Raw genomic sequence first — 16,067 nt, 5'->3', positions numbered from 1 at the left:
AAGGAAAAAGCGGAAGCGCTTAGAAACGGGTGCCGGGATGTCCAAATTCCATGTGGGTTTACAGTGAGCTTTGGAAGATTAAGACCCTGGAACTCTTCACCTCGCGAGACCACAGGAGACAGAGGCAGAGGCTCTGAAGACAGTATTTATTGGCTCCTTAGAAATCAGAGTCAGTAACAACTGTACAGAGGGCCCACAGCTTCCTCGGGCCGTCCTTACCCACTCCCGCCCCATGGCGCCCAGTGGCCACGGAAAAAGCAGCTTCATGTGGGCACAGAGACTCCTTTGGGATTCACAGTAACCAGAAACAAAAACGGAAATAAATTAAGTGATATGGGGGAGGGTAATAATAGGGAGTCATGTTCCCCAAGTCAGTGCATGAAGGGGGGACCCAGAAACTGGAGCTGGGCTCCCTACAAGCTCCCTCAGCAGAGGGAGTGTGCTGGGCCCTGAATGTAGAGATGTGCTTCACACCTGGTCTAAATCAAAGCCTGTCTACGTGCTCCTCCTGCCAGGAAAGCACCTGTACATGCCCTAAGTCACTGGAATGAGGTGGAGGCAGTCGTCATTCAAGAGTCCGGGGCTTGAGGCCCCGCTGTGCTTAGAGTAGTGGTATCTCACCCCTTATTCCACCCGTACCAGCAGGGCATAGAGGAGTGTGGCTCCCTTCTCCTTAGTGACCCACTCAAGTTCCGATGGGCTGAAGTGCTGGTCAGGAAGTTCTCTGAGGGCCGCAGAGGGAGGGCCAGGAGTATAGGAGCCAGGGCGCACACACACCTGAAAGGCCACCTGAGCCTGGTGTGTCCGCTGGGATTTTGGGTCCCGGAATCTGTTAGACAAGCAGAAACAAGAGAAGATTAAGGCTTTTAAGGCCCAATGACTACTAATTCTGCTCCCTTCATCCAGGGAATCATTCTGTTTTCTGGGAAATACTCTCACTGTGAATGGCTTGGACTACTTGACATCTGTTTTAAAGAAAAAAAAAAAAAAATCAAAGGGGCTGGAGTGATGGCTCAGTGGTTAAGAGCACGTCCTGAGTTCAATTCCCAGCAACCACATGTGGCTCACAACCATCTGTAATGCAATCTGATTCCCTGTGGCACATGCCATTCATTCCAGCACTGGAATCTCTGGGTTCAAGGCCAACTTGACAGGTAAAGGAGGAACCAGCAACAAGCCAGGATGGGAAAGGGGTATGGTGGGATTCTGCAGACCTGAACCCTAGAGTTCTCCACATGTACTCACTGCACTTTGGAGGCCAGGGTCTCTGCCCCAGCATACTGAAGGGAAGGTGAGAGCAGCACTGGAGGGGGTTGCTCCTCCCGGGGAGGCGCGCAGTTCTCACCAGGCTCCTCAAATCCCAACCCAGGCTCTCCCTTCAAGGGTCGGCAGCTCAGGATGGAGGTAGTACCTGTGAAGAGAGCTGGGTGAGGGCAGCCCCGTGATCCCTCCTAGGATCCCTAAGCCCAGCCCGCTACATGATACCTGCTCCCAACTCCCCTCGGTCCAGCACCCTCCGTACAACCGCTACACTGCTTCCATGATATGCCATGTGCCACTTCTTTGTTAGTGTGCCAGCTTCCAGATGGGGATTCACCCTAAAAGGACAGATAAAACAAACAAGTCAAAGGTTACTGGTTCCTCAAGATCAACAATACAAGGAGTGCTATCATCTTTCCCCTTTGGGACTCTAACTTTCTCAGGGAAAATAGCCCAGAGGAAAGAAAATACATGCCTGTGGCCCATATGTACCTAAGATTGAACCTGCACCATCCAAAAGGCAGAGCGTATTCCCGGGGAGGCTCTCCTCGGCGCCTGTGGGCCTCATCTCCTCGCAGCTTCCGGCAAGATTCACAGTAACATAAGCTACGCTTTGGTGGAGGCATGAAATAATCTTCTGTGGGACAACAATTGACAAGTTTAGTGCTCTGGTCCTGGGTCTCAACCATACTACTGCCCTCCAGCTGGTGTCCAGAGCCATGGGAACAAGGCAGGGTCTGGAGGGTTAGGACTCACCAGGAAGCAACAGCAGTTCTTGGAAGCGGGAACAAAGGGCATGGTACTCGCAGGTCTTTAAAGGACTAGCAGCAGGCGGTGGACCCCAGCACACACTCTCCTTGATACCTGGAAGAGCAGAGGAGGAAGTCATAGGAGCTAAGCTGGAAAGTACTACATGGGGCATGGATGAGCAGACAAGGGCACGATACCATCCCTTTGGGCTAGCGCACCGTCTACCATATCAGCCTTTTCCATGTCCCCTTGGGTTCCAGCAGTCTTCCCACTGGCAGTCCCTGGGTCAGGACTCACAATTGTCACCTGCAGAGCAAAGTAGTCAGCCACCGATTGACAGGTCTCCAGATCCCTTTGTGGACCAGAAGCTTTCCAGGCTCCCAGGACCCCCTTTTCCTCTTCTCTGTCGCTACTAACCTGCTCACACTGTCCATAGAGATCCACAAGTGCATGGCATGGCTGGGGCACATCTGGTACAGCTACCCCTTGGTCCACCCCATTGATATGAAGATGAAGCCCTCCAGAGGAGTCTAGCCGAAGTCCCAAGATAGTGCCTTCAGGGCAGGTGTCAAGATTTGGCCCAAACTTCTCACAGATCTGAGAGGAAAGACCTACTGTCCTCAAACATCAGTCCCTTGCCACCACCACACCAGCAGCCATCCTGCCCGTTCCACTCTTTCTAGTTGCCAGTCCCAAAACTTTGCCTGTATCTTTGCCTACTGCCTAGGCTCTATTCCCAATTCATTTACCTAGAGTCCCCCTTTTTACTTCCAACTTTAACATTCTCAATGGCAGGAGTACAAGGAGGAAGCAATAGGCCAAAGGTTGTCCAGGTAATGACATGCACATCTCCCTTTTGGCCAGCTCCTCTCCACTCAGAGGCTTGGGTCACTTCATTCTTCCTGGCTCACTCCTCACCTTCAGACCATTGTGGAAGACACCACGGCCCCGCAGGAGCCAGGCTGCCCGTTTAAGGGCACAAGCAGAGGCAGGGAAGTTAAGCCTCTCAGGTGGGCAGGTGATGACTCCCAGAACTAGAGAAGATGTCCACTGTCGGTTTAGGAAGTCTATTCGAACCTGCATGAGAAGGAATTATTCTATATGCACAGCTTTCAGACAGAGGCCACCCACCTACCCAAATCAGTCTCTGCACCAGAGTGTGACCTGCCTAACACTAACCCTTCTTGATGTTTGTAGACAGCAGAAACTACCAACTTAGATATCTCCTTCCCTGTTTCTCTTGCTGCTGGGAAAAGAACCCAGGTCCTTTTATATGTCAAACAAATGTTCTACACTGAACTACACACCCCCAAGAAGCATTCTTTCTTTTTGAACCCTGGTCTGTTCCTAAAGACTTCTTTCAACTAGCTTTTGTTCTTTTTTGTTTTTTGAGGCATTCCTCTGCATAGCCCTGACTGTCCTAGAACTCACTATGTAGACCGTGCTGGCCTCAAATTCAGAGAGATCTGCCTGCCTCTGTCTCCAAGTGCTGGGATTAAAGGCATGCGCTGCCACCACCACCCAGCTCAGCTGGCTAACTTCTTACCTATCTTTTCATTTGCAGCAGAAAGAGCCTCTCACCCTGGAGTAGTAATAGGAGCTAGGGAGGAAGAAAGGCACACCTGAACAAGCATATGGGGTACCAGGGGCTGGCTGATGACAACGATGCCCTGGTTGTAGCTGGCCACCCGAGTGGCTGTACGGTTCCCGTTGGATAAGAGGATATTCTTCCCATGGTTCTCCAGGAATTCAAGGGCTGTGGGCATAATACCCACTTGATTCTGGCCCTGGTGTGGAAATACAGACTGAGCTGCACAGGATACCAGTAGCAGGTTTTACCCACCACACCAGAGTGCATACAGAGTTCAACTATGAACTCTGCTAGACTAGTGGAGCTAAATCCCACTACCGCTGATAAATGGTAGTCTAGCAACCCAGCAGGCACTATTGCAGCTTCTTACACTCAGTCCATGCTCCTCTCCCTCATCATCTTCCTCGCCCTCACTACCAGTGTCTGAGCTGGGAGAAGGCGGCTGGGTGCCTTCTGGTTCCTCTAGCCTCGTAGAGCTGACAATGGCCACACTGCGTACTGGCCCATATAGATCCAACACAGCCCACACATTCTGGGAACAGAGACCAAGGAAATAAGTCAGAAATCAGCACAAAAACTCCAACCAACGAGTCCCTCCCCAAACTCAAAGATGCTCTTAGACCAACCTTGGCAATGCCAGTGGCAGCAGGCCCCATGTCTTCTCCATCTACCAAGATATGCATTGTGTCATCTGCACATCGACGAATGCCCACACGACTTCCCACCTAGATCCAAGGTCCAACAGAGAGCCGCTCAGCAAGCTGTCTCCACTCTCACTCCCAGCCCCCACTGCCTGCTCCAGTGCCAGGTGCTTCACCCCTAATCTCTCGAGGTTCCGGCCATAGTTCATCCTTTGGAGGTGCCCATCACGTCTCACTTCACAGCTGGACACCATCCAAGTGGTCTTTGTCCGGAGTTCAGGCAAGGAAGGAGGCAGCCCTGGACCACTGCCTGCTCCAGGTCCCATGTCCTCGGGTGCTAGTGTGGTTAGTCCCAACCGGAGGGAGCCTGCCCACTTCTCGTCTAGCTCTTCCACTTTCACCTGTAAGGAAGAAAACATTGGGTGGCCCTGTCTGATAGGCTGGTAAACCCCCTTCACTTTTCCACAGCCCACCTCAAAAACTTCTTCAGCCTTGAGCTCCTTGGTGCTGAAAACGAGGCCATGTGCATAGCCAGCCACACGGACTGCCCGTGTGCCATCCTCCTCCAGAGTGACATTCTTGCCACAAGTGCTATGGAACCGGTGCGCTACACCTGCCACTGTGGATAGATGTTGGGAAAAGGAGTAGGATTAGAGTAACTACCTTCAGATGGGTTGCCATTAAAGCTTTTAGATGAAAGCTAAGGCCCCATCTGCCATTACTCATCAAGACCCTGGACACCTTTCACCATAGCAAGTCCCAAGATACCCAGTGCATCGTATCTTAGATTCTGGGAGTCAGGGAAATTACGTGACTCTGTGTCTCAGATATAAGTACCTCCCTGCTCAAATACACACGGTGCACTTGCCACTGAGCCCTTTCTCCCCTTAAGCAGGTACCTGGAGAATGCAGGGGGAATGACTTCTCGGTGGCAGTGTTACTGGTTGCCAGGCTGTTGTCCATGGGGCCGGTAGCATTGGTGATAGACACTTGGACACACTGGCCATAGAGATCCACTACTGCATACACCTCTGTGTAGGAAAGAAGGCATCAGAAGCCTGAGGTCCTGAGCAATCAGCAAAGAAGGGCAGGCTGGAAGCCAGGGTAGTCACCTTTACCCGGAGGCAAGCCTGAGCAGGCAGCGCCTTGGTCCTGCCCGTTAATGAAATAGTGCAGATCGCCCTTGGCAGTTCGCATCATGCCGATGCGTGCACCTGTGCCCAGTGCATCCAGGTCACACCCATAGTTGTTGCGCATCGTGTTGCCATCTTGCATGATAGCTGTGCCACTGAAAACACAGGAAGAGGAATTTAGCCTCCCCACTTCATCACTAAGTGGCCTCTTCTCAGTCTCTGCCTGTCAAAACTAGCCAGTGCTGTGGATAGCAGGCATAGAGACTTGATCTTGGTCTGAGGCCTAGTCCTGTCTCTTTTGTCCCTGGAATTCCCACAGGGAAAAGCAGGAATTGCTTTGTGGGCTACTTGGGTGGGAATTCCCAGAACTGAGGAGAAAGGGTATTAGGTCCCAGAGTCTTCCAGTGTCTATGGCCACCAAAGGTCTAAACCATACTTAGTTGTCTGATATTACCCAGCTCCACCCCTCCCTTCCAAACTGGATTCAAGGGCAGTCAACCTAACCTCAGCATCCATGTATCGTAGTCAATGTCTGTCATGGTGTTGGGAAATTCTAGATCTTCCGGCCGAATAGCAGTCACTCCTGGAAGAAAGCAAAAGGTGAGAAATCCCCAGGACACAGGCATCCAGTACCCAACAACCCCTGCACAGATGGTCCCTCACCAGCTTCGATGGAGCCTGACCAGCGGTCTACCATCTTCTGAATGACAATCTCAAACAGTTCGCCATCCCGGAGGGCTCTGTCAAGGAAGAGCAGGGATCACTGAGGCCCTACTTAAGTAGGCAGAGGAACAGTGGAGACATGAAAGGCTAGAGACTGACCGGTTGGAAATGACAATGGCATCATTGAACTCGCTGCGGCAGTTATGGCGGAGAGCAGTACGGCCGCCATTAGTGATGACTGCGTTACTGCCATGCAGCTGGTGGAAGCGGAGGTCGGAGCCCCCAGCTGCTGAGGATGGAGAACTAGGAGACATCTGGTTGTTTCCTTCAGGGAGTGGCTCAGAGACTGGAGGCACCTCTGCAATCACAGATAGCACCTATTAAGTCTCTAGGTGTCTTTAAGGATTCCCAAGGTCACCCTAATCCTTTACCCCAGCCCTGTCGGGCCCTCACCCACGTCATCCACAATAGTCGCCTGGGCAGCCTGGCCGTAGAGATCGACGACAGCATAGACACCCGGGGGTACATTCCAGGCAGCAGGGCCCTGAGTCATTCCATTGACGAAGAAGTGGAGTGTTCCATCCTCCCGCCGTACCACACCCACTGTGTCCCCTGCCTTGGAAGAAGTGGGGCTGGAGTGAGGAGTCAGGCAGAGTTCCTGCCTGAGATGGTCCCGCATCTACCGTGTCTTACTGACTCCCCCAACACTATATCCAGTCAGTATGACTGCTCTCTCACCTTGAGGCGGTCCAGATTGTGTCCATATTCATCTAGGATGGTTGTCCCATTGTGCATTACCCCATTCCCTGTCATCATCCAGGTCCCTGCAGGGACAGAAGTGGCAGATAAGGAAAAAGGAACCAACCATAACCTTGCAGCAGCTTCTTCTCTGGGACCCTACAACAGCCCCACACTTCTTGGAAGCTCACCGGAGCGTAAATTGGTCATAGTAGAGGGCAACTGGAGGTAGGCAGGGTTGTGGGTAGTGACACCAATCTCAATGGAGCCAGCCCATTTATCCACCATCTTGTCAATGCGCACCTGGAACACCTCTCCATCTCTGAGGGCTCTGCTGCTCAGTACCACGCCATGATTGAAGTCATCAGTGGCACTGAGGACACAGCAAGTGGGGACTCAGCTCTTAGCACACTGAGTGTGTTAAGGCTTAAACCAACAATGTTCGTCAGATACCTACTGCCCCAAGACAATTAACCTCATGTCTTGCTACTGGAAGTCTCCACCTTTCTGTCTAGGACTTCCCATACTGGACACCCCCCATGTTCCCACCTCAGTGCCCCCGCACCCTATCCCCCTTGCAGGTGTCTCCCCTTCCCATAGGTCATACTGGGGCCTCAGGGCAGTGCGGCCCTCGTGGGTGATGGCTGCCTTCTGGCCACAGTTAGGATGGAAGAGCAGGCGTTCAGGTTCTGCCTGGGCTGCAGGAGCAGCCCGACGAAGAGCACCCTCGGGGGACAGCGCCCTCAGGATAGCATTGTTCCGGCGGAGACGGTCACTGTGGTTATTATTATGGACTATGGTCACTTTCACAGCCATTCCATACAAGTCTACTACACCATATACAACTGGTGGTGTCAACGGAGTAGCTACCCCTGCGGCACAACAGAATCAAAGAGTCAAGTAGAAGAAGAGCAAGCATCCCAGAGCAGGATGAGGTTACGACCCTCTGATGGCCCTGGGCCAGCAGTCCTTTGTCACCTTACCCTGATCGATGCCATTAATGAAGAAGTGCAGGGCAGAGTTGGACTTCCTCGTGAGGCCGATATGGTCCCCTTCCTAACCAAAGAAGAAAGACCTTCTTAGTCCGGAATTCAGCTACACTCAGGCTCAGGTTCCAGCAGTCCTGGGCACTGTCCACAGACCACCCACTGAAGAAGTTCACATAAGACTACTCTTGGGCAGGAGCTGGGTCCCTGTTTTCCAGACACAACAACTCCACATTTCCCAAATGTCCATTGTAAAGTAGGTACTAAATTAAACTATTTTAAAAACAATCTTGTTTTGTTTTCCTCTATAATCCCGACCTACTTAGTGCTATTGAGGCCAGAGGTGTCACTCAGTGGTAGACTACTTGCCAAACATTTTCAAGGCCCTAGGTTCCATTTCTGGCACCAACGGGAAAAACATCTAAGCATATTTAAGATCCTGTGGACAACCTTGCCTTCTCAGAAGCCTCATGAGAAAAAGTTGTTCTTGTTTACAGGGAACACGACCTGGTACCCGGCTTCCCTGCACTGGCTCACACTCTTGTGCTCCACACTCACCTGCAGTTCATCCAGACTGAACTCACAGTACTCCCGGCGAGTACCCTTGCCATTGGTCAGGATCCCACAACCACTCATCATGATGGTTCCTGGTAAAGATGGATACCAGGTTAGGGAAAGGCTGTCTGGATCTCATTAGCTCCAAGCCTCTGTTCCTACCCCTACCCATAGCTAGTACCTGACTGCAGGTTGGTCATGGTAGCTGGGTACTCCAGGCTGTTGGGATTGTGGGTGGTGACACCAATCTCGATGGAACCAGACCACTTGTCTACAAGCTTGTCAATACGGATCTGGGGTTGGGTGAAAGCAGACAGGACCAGGAAATATAACAACATACAGACCCTCAAACCCTTGGTTCTTCAGTCACTGGTATCGTGCCATCAAGGATCAATCCAAATCTTTGGCAGGAAGGTCAGCCAGACTCCAGGACTTTACATACCTCAAACATTTCATTATCCCGAAGAGGGCGGTTGGTCATGACAACCCCGTTGTTGAATTCATCTAGGGGTCTCCGGCGTTCAGCTGTCTTGTTATTGTTGCTGAGTTTGATGAGGGTTCCACACTTCTCATGAAAGAGCAGGGCATCGTTGGAAGTGAGGATGGGAGAGGTGGCCGGCCCACTGGATGCCAGTCCATCTGCTGCTGGTGGGGAGCTCAGGTTCACATTAAGGAGGCCCCCATTGTAGGCAGACAGGATGGCATTGCTCACTACTTCAGACAGCTCCATGCTGGCAAAGTCTACAGCAGCAAGACAAAGAAAGGAAGTCAAGGTGAAGCTCTATCCACCACAGTTACAGTTAGCTTGGGACCCTCTTCTCCCTACCCATCTCTTAAATCCCACCCGTGTCCACCTCACTACCCATCCCCTTCCCTGGGCTTCCCCGAAGCCCTCACCATTATGCGAATCAAGGCTGTTAGGAAACGTCTCCGGCCGAGCCTGCGCTGGGGACACCATGAAGGCTAGGGACCAGGTAGGATGGGAATAAGGGTTCATTCCATGCTCCAGGGCCCAGTCAGGAGACCATCTCCTCTAACCCCTATAATCCCCTGCAGTAGGCTCTGGGCTCAATGACCCCTCCCCTCTCCCATCTGACTTGTGACTGCTTTTGCCCCATTTCTTCAACCAAATCTCATGTTTCCCCAAAGCTGTGTTCTCACCTTCATCCACAGAGGTCCCCTGTTCCGACAGGGCAGAATCTTCTGGAGGGGCCAAGGGCTCAAGGGGAGGTGTGGGAATAGGAGTAGGTGGGATGAAGCCTGGCTCAGGAGGCAGTACAGTGATCTGGGTGCACTTGCCATAAAGGTCCACAACAGCCCAGACTCGCGCAGGCAGGCCTGTGGCTGCCACACCACAATCCCGCCCATTCACCCAGAGCCGGAGCTCCCCAGTGGCTGTGCGTTCCACACCCACACGGTCCCCTTCGACAAGCTGATCCAGGTCCTGGCCATATTCCTCCAACACAGAGCGCCCGTCCCGCAGCACTGAGCAGCCTGACACTACCCAGGACCCTCCCTTCAGCCCAGTGGCACTGCTTGGGAAGTCCAGCACACTGGGATCCAGAGCTGTCACTCCAATCTCAATGGAGCCACTCCAGGAGTTGACCTAGGAGAGGGTGGTGGACAGAGTTTCAGTATGGAATCTCATCACCAGAAGCCACATTCCAAAGCACTGCATTCCTCTCACCCTGACCTCCGAGGCCACTCACAAATAACTTTTTGGACCTAGCCTCCATAACTATCTTCCATCCCTAAGAGATTGTTTGTGCTAGCCATTCTAATAGCTGGGCCCTGTATCGCTGTCCTGCTTCTGGGTCCTGAGAAAACTCATTCTCCTTCAGAATCAATGTGTCTGCTCCATGCTCTCTTCCGTTCTCTTTTCGGGTGCACTATAGTCTGCCGGCTCGCTGTCGGTTCCTGGAGACTTGGTTGGAGATGCAGACTTTCTGGCAGTTCTACCGCTTCTCCCTCTCGTCCACTCCCACCACCCTCCGCACCTCGTTTCCGCGGGCCCCGCTTTGCACCTTGCGGTCGATGCGGACGGTGAAGACGCGTCCATCGCGCAAGGGCTCTCGGCTCAGCACCAGCCCGTGGTTAAACTCTTGGCCCGGCTGCTGTCGCCGCGCTGTGCGCCCACAGGCCGACAGGCTTACCAAGCGCCCAGTGCGCGGGTGCAGCTCCCCGCCACTGCCAAGACCCCCGCTGGACCCCAGTCCTGGTCCGCTGCTGCCAGGGCCCCCGCCCCCGCCTGGCCCCGGCCCTGGCCCGGGGCCTGCCCCAGAGCCCCCACTCCCACCCGACCCCGCCGCCATCGCCGCTGATACCGCGGCCGCGCGACAGCCGCGCTTGGCGGCACCGTGGCAACCACGGCGGACAGACGCCCTGAGGGAATACGGCCGGGGGCTGGGGCCTGAAATGCTTTACGGCACTGAAGCATCCAGCGCTAAGGAACCAAGGACTATCACGAGGGGAACGGAAGGACGACGGGGTCGGGGACTTGCTTTACGGCACAGCGGGACGACAGCGGCTACGAGATACTGGAAGATTTAGGCTGCTTTTGCGACAGTGAGTGGAAGAAACGCCCGCTATAGGAGTATTTGCGACGAAGGCGTGCTGGCGCCCAGATACACTTTACGACGTCGCCCCGCGCCCAGGACCCAACCCTTGTTGGGAAAACCGACATATTAAAGCATTCGCTTTAACCCAAGGGGTGGTGTCTTCCCCTTACACTGCACGGTTTAAGGCGATGTAAACGCTATCTTCGGGACAGAGAAATAGTAGTTTTATAAATCCAAGTCTCAGCCCTTCACAATACCGAGACCGGAAATGTCGCAATCCAATCAGGCATCACACCTAGTCCCAGTCCTGCACCTCTCGCCTTCTCCCCGCTCCGACCCCACACACTGCATCACACCTCTCCTATGAAGTACAACGAGGTGACTGTGGGGGAACCCGCACGGAGTTCAAGACCAGCTTGAGCTCCGAGTCATTGAAACTCTTGAATCTTATAGTTACTAATAAAAATCCTAGACATGTCCCGACGGGTAATCTCAAGGAATACAGCTGAAAGATCCAGGAGATTACCTGAGAGCTATTAACAGAACCCAACCCTACTCAGAGGATCTCGCTGATGTTGTAAGGCCGTGACGTCACAAGGCTCCTCACCGCTGGCCAGGCCCCTTGACTGTGATTGGTTGATTCGGAGAAGGGCGGTGATGGAGAAGGGCGGGAACAAATTACAGAGACAAAGAAAGTCTTTGGGTGTAACAATTAGAGAAGGGTGTGCGGAGGAGCTCCCAAGCTGAAGTCTATATAGGCCTACTTTCACGTGCTCCAGAGCCAGGGAGAGGAGGCAGCGGAGGCCCGGTCTGACCCGGAGCCCCCAGCGCCCACCGCCCACCGCGGTGGGGGCAGGGCCAAAGGGCGGGGCTATGTGCAGCTAGAAGGCTAGGCAGAGTAATTGAAGTGGTTACCAAGTTGAGCTATGGAGAAGCCGGTTAGTGGCCTCAGTTCGGAATCACCTGGAGGGGTTCGTAGGGCAGCAGTACCTGGAGGTATCAGAGGCATACACACCGACTCCGGAGTAGCCTTGTTTCGCGGTCCTGGCTCCTCCCTCTTGCATTCCGGGAACCCTGTAACCCGCAGTCCTGGTCCAATCCAGCCCTCTGAAGGAGCAGTGACCCTCAATGCAGGACCTGGTCCGCATCTCCGGGAAGTTCCAAGCATTGGGTCGAGCACATCCTCTGGCACTAGAATTGGTGCAACTAAGGCGTCTACCCCTGGGCCGGAGGAGCCTAAAGTGTACATCTCGGAGAGTAGTAATGCACACTCCGGGTCATCATTCACGGAGCGGCCTCGGAGTATCCTGAAAAACAGCAGCACCATTTTGATAAAGAAACCCTCCAATTCGGAGAAGTAAGCAGCTCAGCTTTTAGCTAGCAGCCCTGAGGAGGGAGGGAGGAATTCAGGATACCCTGAGTATAAGCCGAGAAAAGGGGAGCAGAGTCCCAAGGCCCTGGTTAGGGAGAAGAGGTGACGTCAGTTGTGTTGGAAATCTGAAGATTCATGACTTGGAGAGGGCAGCGGGTGTGACAGAAATCCTGGCCACACAACACGGATTATCACTGGGTATCTGGCTCCCATCCTAGCCTCTGCAAGGGAATATAAGAAGTTGTTGAATGGCTGGAAGAGCTTCCTCCTTTGCTTCACCTTAGGAAGTCTCAGCACTGGGATGAGATGAATATCTTGGTCACCTACCACCCAGCTGACAAAGACTATGGCTTTATGAAGGCGGATGAGCCCAGAACCCCCTACCACAGGTGCCAAGCCATTAGCCCTAGCTTTTCAGCCCCCCACTCCTGTATTCTAACACGGGAATACGAGGAAGAGGCAGAGAAACCTCGGGGTACAAGCACTCCCTCCTCCTTTGTAGGCTGCTGGACAACGATGAGGACCTGTCTGCGGAGTCTTCTTTCAAGGTGACTCCGCAGTCAGTGGCAGAGAGGTAAGAGCCCTCTCTCAGATTAGTTGAGCTGTGCCCTCTACCCCCATACCTTTGAAGATTGTGTCAAATAGCTTTGTTCTTTGGGCCCTAAGATGGTAGGTACTACAGCCCCCCTCAGGCATAACCAAAACTGATCTGGGGAATAAGCAGCTTAGTTCCCCACCCAACACCTACTCCCACTGTTGTTCTTTTCCCTTCTGTACCCCCAACTAGTCTCCCTCCCCTTCAGGTTTGCCACAATGGACAATTTCCTCCCCAAGGTCCTCCAGTATGGAGACAACAAAAGCTCGAAGAATACCGACGTCTTTGCCAAGACACGTATGTGTGAGACTTGGGGTGGGCCTTGACGTAGAGGGTGTGAGTGGGCATGACCCTTCCATGAAAGCCTGGGGGGGGAGCCAAACTTTCACACTGGCCCACAGACTCCAGTGATTTTGACAAGCAACGGAAGATACACTACAGTGAAGGGAAGTTCCTGAAGACCTCGAAAAACCTGCCCTTGTCCCCTGAGGAGGAGAGCACCGGGGCGGGTGCCAGCATTGGCAGCAGTAACCAAGGTGTGGTGATGGATCCGACACCTAGGCCTGTGGAGAAAGGCTGGTCAGGAAGACTGGCCACGGGAGTCAGAAATGATGCTGACCTAATGACAAATAGCCATGCCTTAGACACCAATGGTTAGTGACAGGGGCCTCCCGGGATTGAAGAATGGAGACCAGACACTGGTCCAGAGCCCAGATCTTCTTGAGCTTTGCGTTTTCCCCCAAATCTGTTTTCTTTGGCTCCTGGCTCCTCACTTCTCTGCTGGGTTCTGCTTTCTTCAGAGAGCAATGGCCTGCCTGCCATCCAGCTCACCTAGGGCAGTGATTGGAGAGGACTCCAGGGAAGAAAGGGGGCAACTGGAGCTGAGCCTCCAGAGACAGGCTGAGCAGAGAGATTAAGAGAAACATTGGGGAATGCAGATTCACTGAAGGTTTTCTAACGTGAGGGAGGGGCGTTACATGAGAACTCCCATCTGGTAGTGGCCCACCATGTGCTCTTAGGACTCATAGGCACAGCAGGTGGCCACAGATTCAAGACTGTCTGGGGTGCGTTTTCAGATTCTGCTACCTATAGAAACCAGTTCCCCTCAGCCTCAGACTCTACCATGGGGCAGCTGGCTCATCTACAACGCAAGGAATACTACAGCAAAGGAAGATATCTGAGGTCCTGCTCCCACCCAGAGCTTGGAGAGGCTATCGAAGATGAAGAACAGAACAGTGAGAGACTGGGGGAGGACATCCTGGGGGGACAGCCTTTGGGGGATGGCCTAGAGGTGGGAGGACTGAACAAACAGCCTACTGGGTGCCCCAGCCCTCAGTTCATGTTACTTCCAGGTTCTTCAGGTTTGACCTGGGTTACTGAGAATCCCAAAGGCACTTCAGGTACTGTTGGAAGCCCCTTTGAATATGACAAAACCCTTTAGGGCTCTCTGGGTATAACACTGACTCTAGTCAACCTGGTGATGACATCATCTCTCGAGGCCTGGCTTGTACCAAGCTCCCACCTCCCAGCCTCCCAATCCCTATTAAGTCAGTGCATCAGCCACAGGCAGTAAAAGAGACTTAATATATATAAAATCTTTTATTATACATCAAAAGAGGGCATCAGATCACATTACAGATGGTTGTGATGTGGTGGTTGGTGGGAATTGAACTCTGGAAAAGCAGTCAGTATTCCTAACCGCTGAGCCATGTCAGCAGCCTCATTGAAAGAGGCTTTAAACATTTGGAGTTGAATGCCTACATTACAGAGAACCCCTCCAGCCTAGCATCAGCCAAGGATTCCAAGCCTCCTCCTTGACTGCTCTCTGCCACCCCACCTCTCTCTAGTTAGTACTATGTCCTCCACAGTCAATGGCTCACAGGTGGCATCCAGCTGTTGCCCTAAGGGGCTGAAGTACCGAAGCCCAGGGAGCTCAGAAAAGGAACGGGGAAGTAACCAGAACCCTCCAAGCTGGACTGGGCACAGACGTGAGCCTGGGCCAAGGCAAGGGGGTAACTTGCACTGCACAGGGAGGCAGTTGGGTTAAGTGGGTAGGTTCTAGAGATCCTCAAGAGTCACATGGACAAGAGCCTACCCCTGCTGCAAGAAAGTCTAACCTCTTCTTTCTCTAGATGAAAATTTGCGGCTCCAGTGGACTCAGGATAAAGAACCTAGACCATGGAAAATGTAGTCAACTGGGAGGAGTGGGGTGAGGGTGACCTTCCCTCACCACTTTAATGGACAATAAAGAGAACATCAGGAATCTGAGTGCTGGGAATTGGATGTCCAGATTGGGCCTGTTCTGGGAGAGTGGGAGGGGTGTCCATACACAATAACCAGGAACGCAGAGCAAGCTAAAACAAGGAACTGCACTCCTAGGAGCAAGCACTTAGTGGCTAAAGCAGTAAGGACACAAAACTGAGCAGTTTGTTCTATGGAGTAAAATCCTGTCTCAAAACACAGAACAAAACCTAGGGTTTTAAAAACTGTTATTCCGTTAACATGGTACAACTATGGGGGTCGGAGGTCAGAGGAACTTTCCAGAAGAAGTTCTACTGTGGCTTCTGGGGTCAAACTCAGGTTGTCAGGCTTGATGTGTGATAAATACTTTTACACACGGAGCCACTTTGCTAGTCCCCAAACCTAGGGTCTTGAAAAGGCCCTACCTTGCAGCAGAATGTCAATGTCTGATAGAACGAACATACTATACATTTATTAAGACCATCTTTGAGGCAGGGCGTTAGCCCTGTGTAACCCTGGCTGTTCTGGAACTCAGTCTAGACCAGTGGCCTCAAACTCAGAGATCCACCTGCTGAGTGCTGGGATGAAAGGTGTGTGCCACTCCTGGCTCTGTTTCAGGGTTCTGTCTCCCAGATGAGGGAACTGAAGGGTCAGAGAACTTGTCCAGGGTCACACTGTTTTTTGTTTGTTTATAGGCAGGGTCTCACTGTGTAGCCCCAACTGGTCTGTCTGTAACTTGCTATGTAGATCACACTGGCCTTGACCTCACAGAGATCTGCCTGCCTCTGCTGTAATTAAAGGCATGTAGTACCATGGCCTACTAATCACACACCCTCTTAAGTGACAGAGGCAGGATCTGACTCTAGACCATCATTCCTCCTCAAAAAACTTATTCACCAAAGGAAAAGGAAGCACAGAAAGACCAGTGTCCCAGAACGAGGGTGACAGCAGGCAGTCTCTGGGGGAGGGACTGTGGCTTCTCTG

General features: G+C 52.7%; 2 protein-coding genes across 7 annotated transcripts; one reads left to right on the top strand and one right to left on the bottom strand.

Moving 5' to 3' along the window:
• Positions 1 to 131: 131 nt before the first annotated feature.
• NEURL4 (neuralized E3 ubiquitin protein ligase 4) lies at positions 132 to 10,629 on the bottom strand (the record flags this gene model as incomplete). 6 transcript variants are annotated; one of them, XM_080924191.1, is made up of 29 exons in its annotated part: positions 132 to 829; positions 1,246 to 1,411; positions 1,486 to 1,598; positions 1,753 to 1,897; positions 2,017 to 2,124; positions 2,229 to 2,316; positions 2,428 to 2,607; positions 2,929 to 3,087; positions 3,633 to 3,797; positions 3,972 to 4,133; positions 4,228 to 4,326; positions 4,419 to 4,643; positions 4,716 to 4,861; positions 5,142 to 5,273; positions 5,355 to 5,530; positions 5,880 to 5,958; positions 6,039 to 6,115; positions 6,198 to 6,396; positions 6,492 to 6,654; positions 6,777 to 6,862; positions 6,968 to 7,149; positions 7,384 to 7,648; positions 7,760 to 7,832; positions 8,321 to 8,409; positions 8,499 to 8,610; positions 8,760 to 9,058; positions 9,215 to 9,280; positions 9,479 to 9,923; positions 10,342 to 10,629. In XM_080924191.1, 29 exons carry the CDS (start codon positions 10,627 to 10,629, stop codon positions 625 to 627), a joined length of 4,692 nt encoding a protein of 1,563 aa, XP_080780317.1. In that variant the 3' UTR covers positions 132 to 624. The 6 variants fall into 6 exon arrangements, with proteins under 6 accessions (XP_080780317.1, XP_080780318.1, XP_080780315.1 ...); XM_080924192.1 differs by having other exon boundaries at positions 5,361 to 5,530; XM_080924189.1 differs by having other exon boundaries at positions 4,419 to 4,861.
• Positions 10,630 to 11,801: 1,172 nt separating this feature from the next.
• LOC308425151 (uncharacterized protein) lies at positions 11,802 to 15,033 on the top strand (the record flags this gene model as incomplete). The annotated part of the gene is made up of 9 exons (XM_080922396.1): positions 11,802 to 12,232; positions 12,532 to 12,636; positions 12,750 to 12,821; positions 13,051 to 13,139; positions 13,244 to 13,495; positions 13,919 to 14,077; positions 14,195 to 14,242; positions 14,711 to 14,854; positions 14,975 to 15,033. The coding sequence occupies 9 exons, from the start codon at positions 11,802 to 11,804 to the stop codon at positions 15,031 to 15,033; spliced, it is 1,359 nt and encodes a 452-aa protein (XP_080778522.1).
• Positions 15,034 to 16,067: the final 1,034 nt, after the last annotated feature.

The sequence above is a fragment of the Micromys minutus genome, assembly GCF_963924665.1.
Source record: "Micromys minutus genome assembly, chromosome: 10".
NCBI lineage: Eukaryota > Metazoa > Chordata > Mammalia > Rodentia > Muridae > Micromys > Micromys minutus.
Note: the sequence above shows the minus strand (reverse complement) of the source record. Positions and strands in the feature narration are given on the sequence as shown.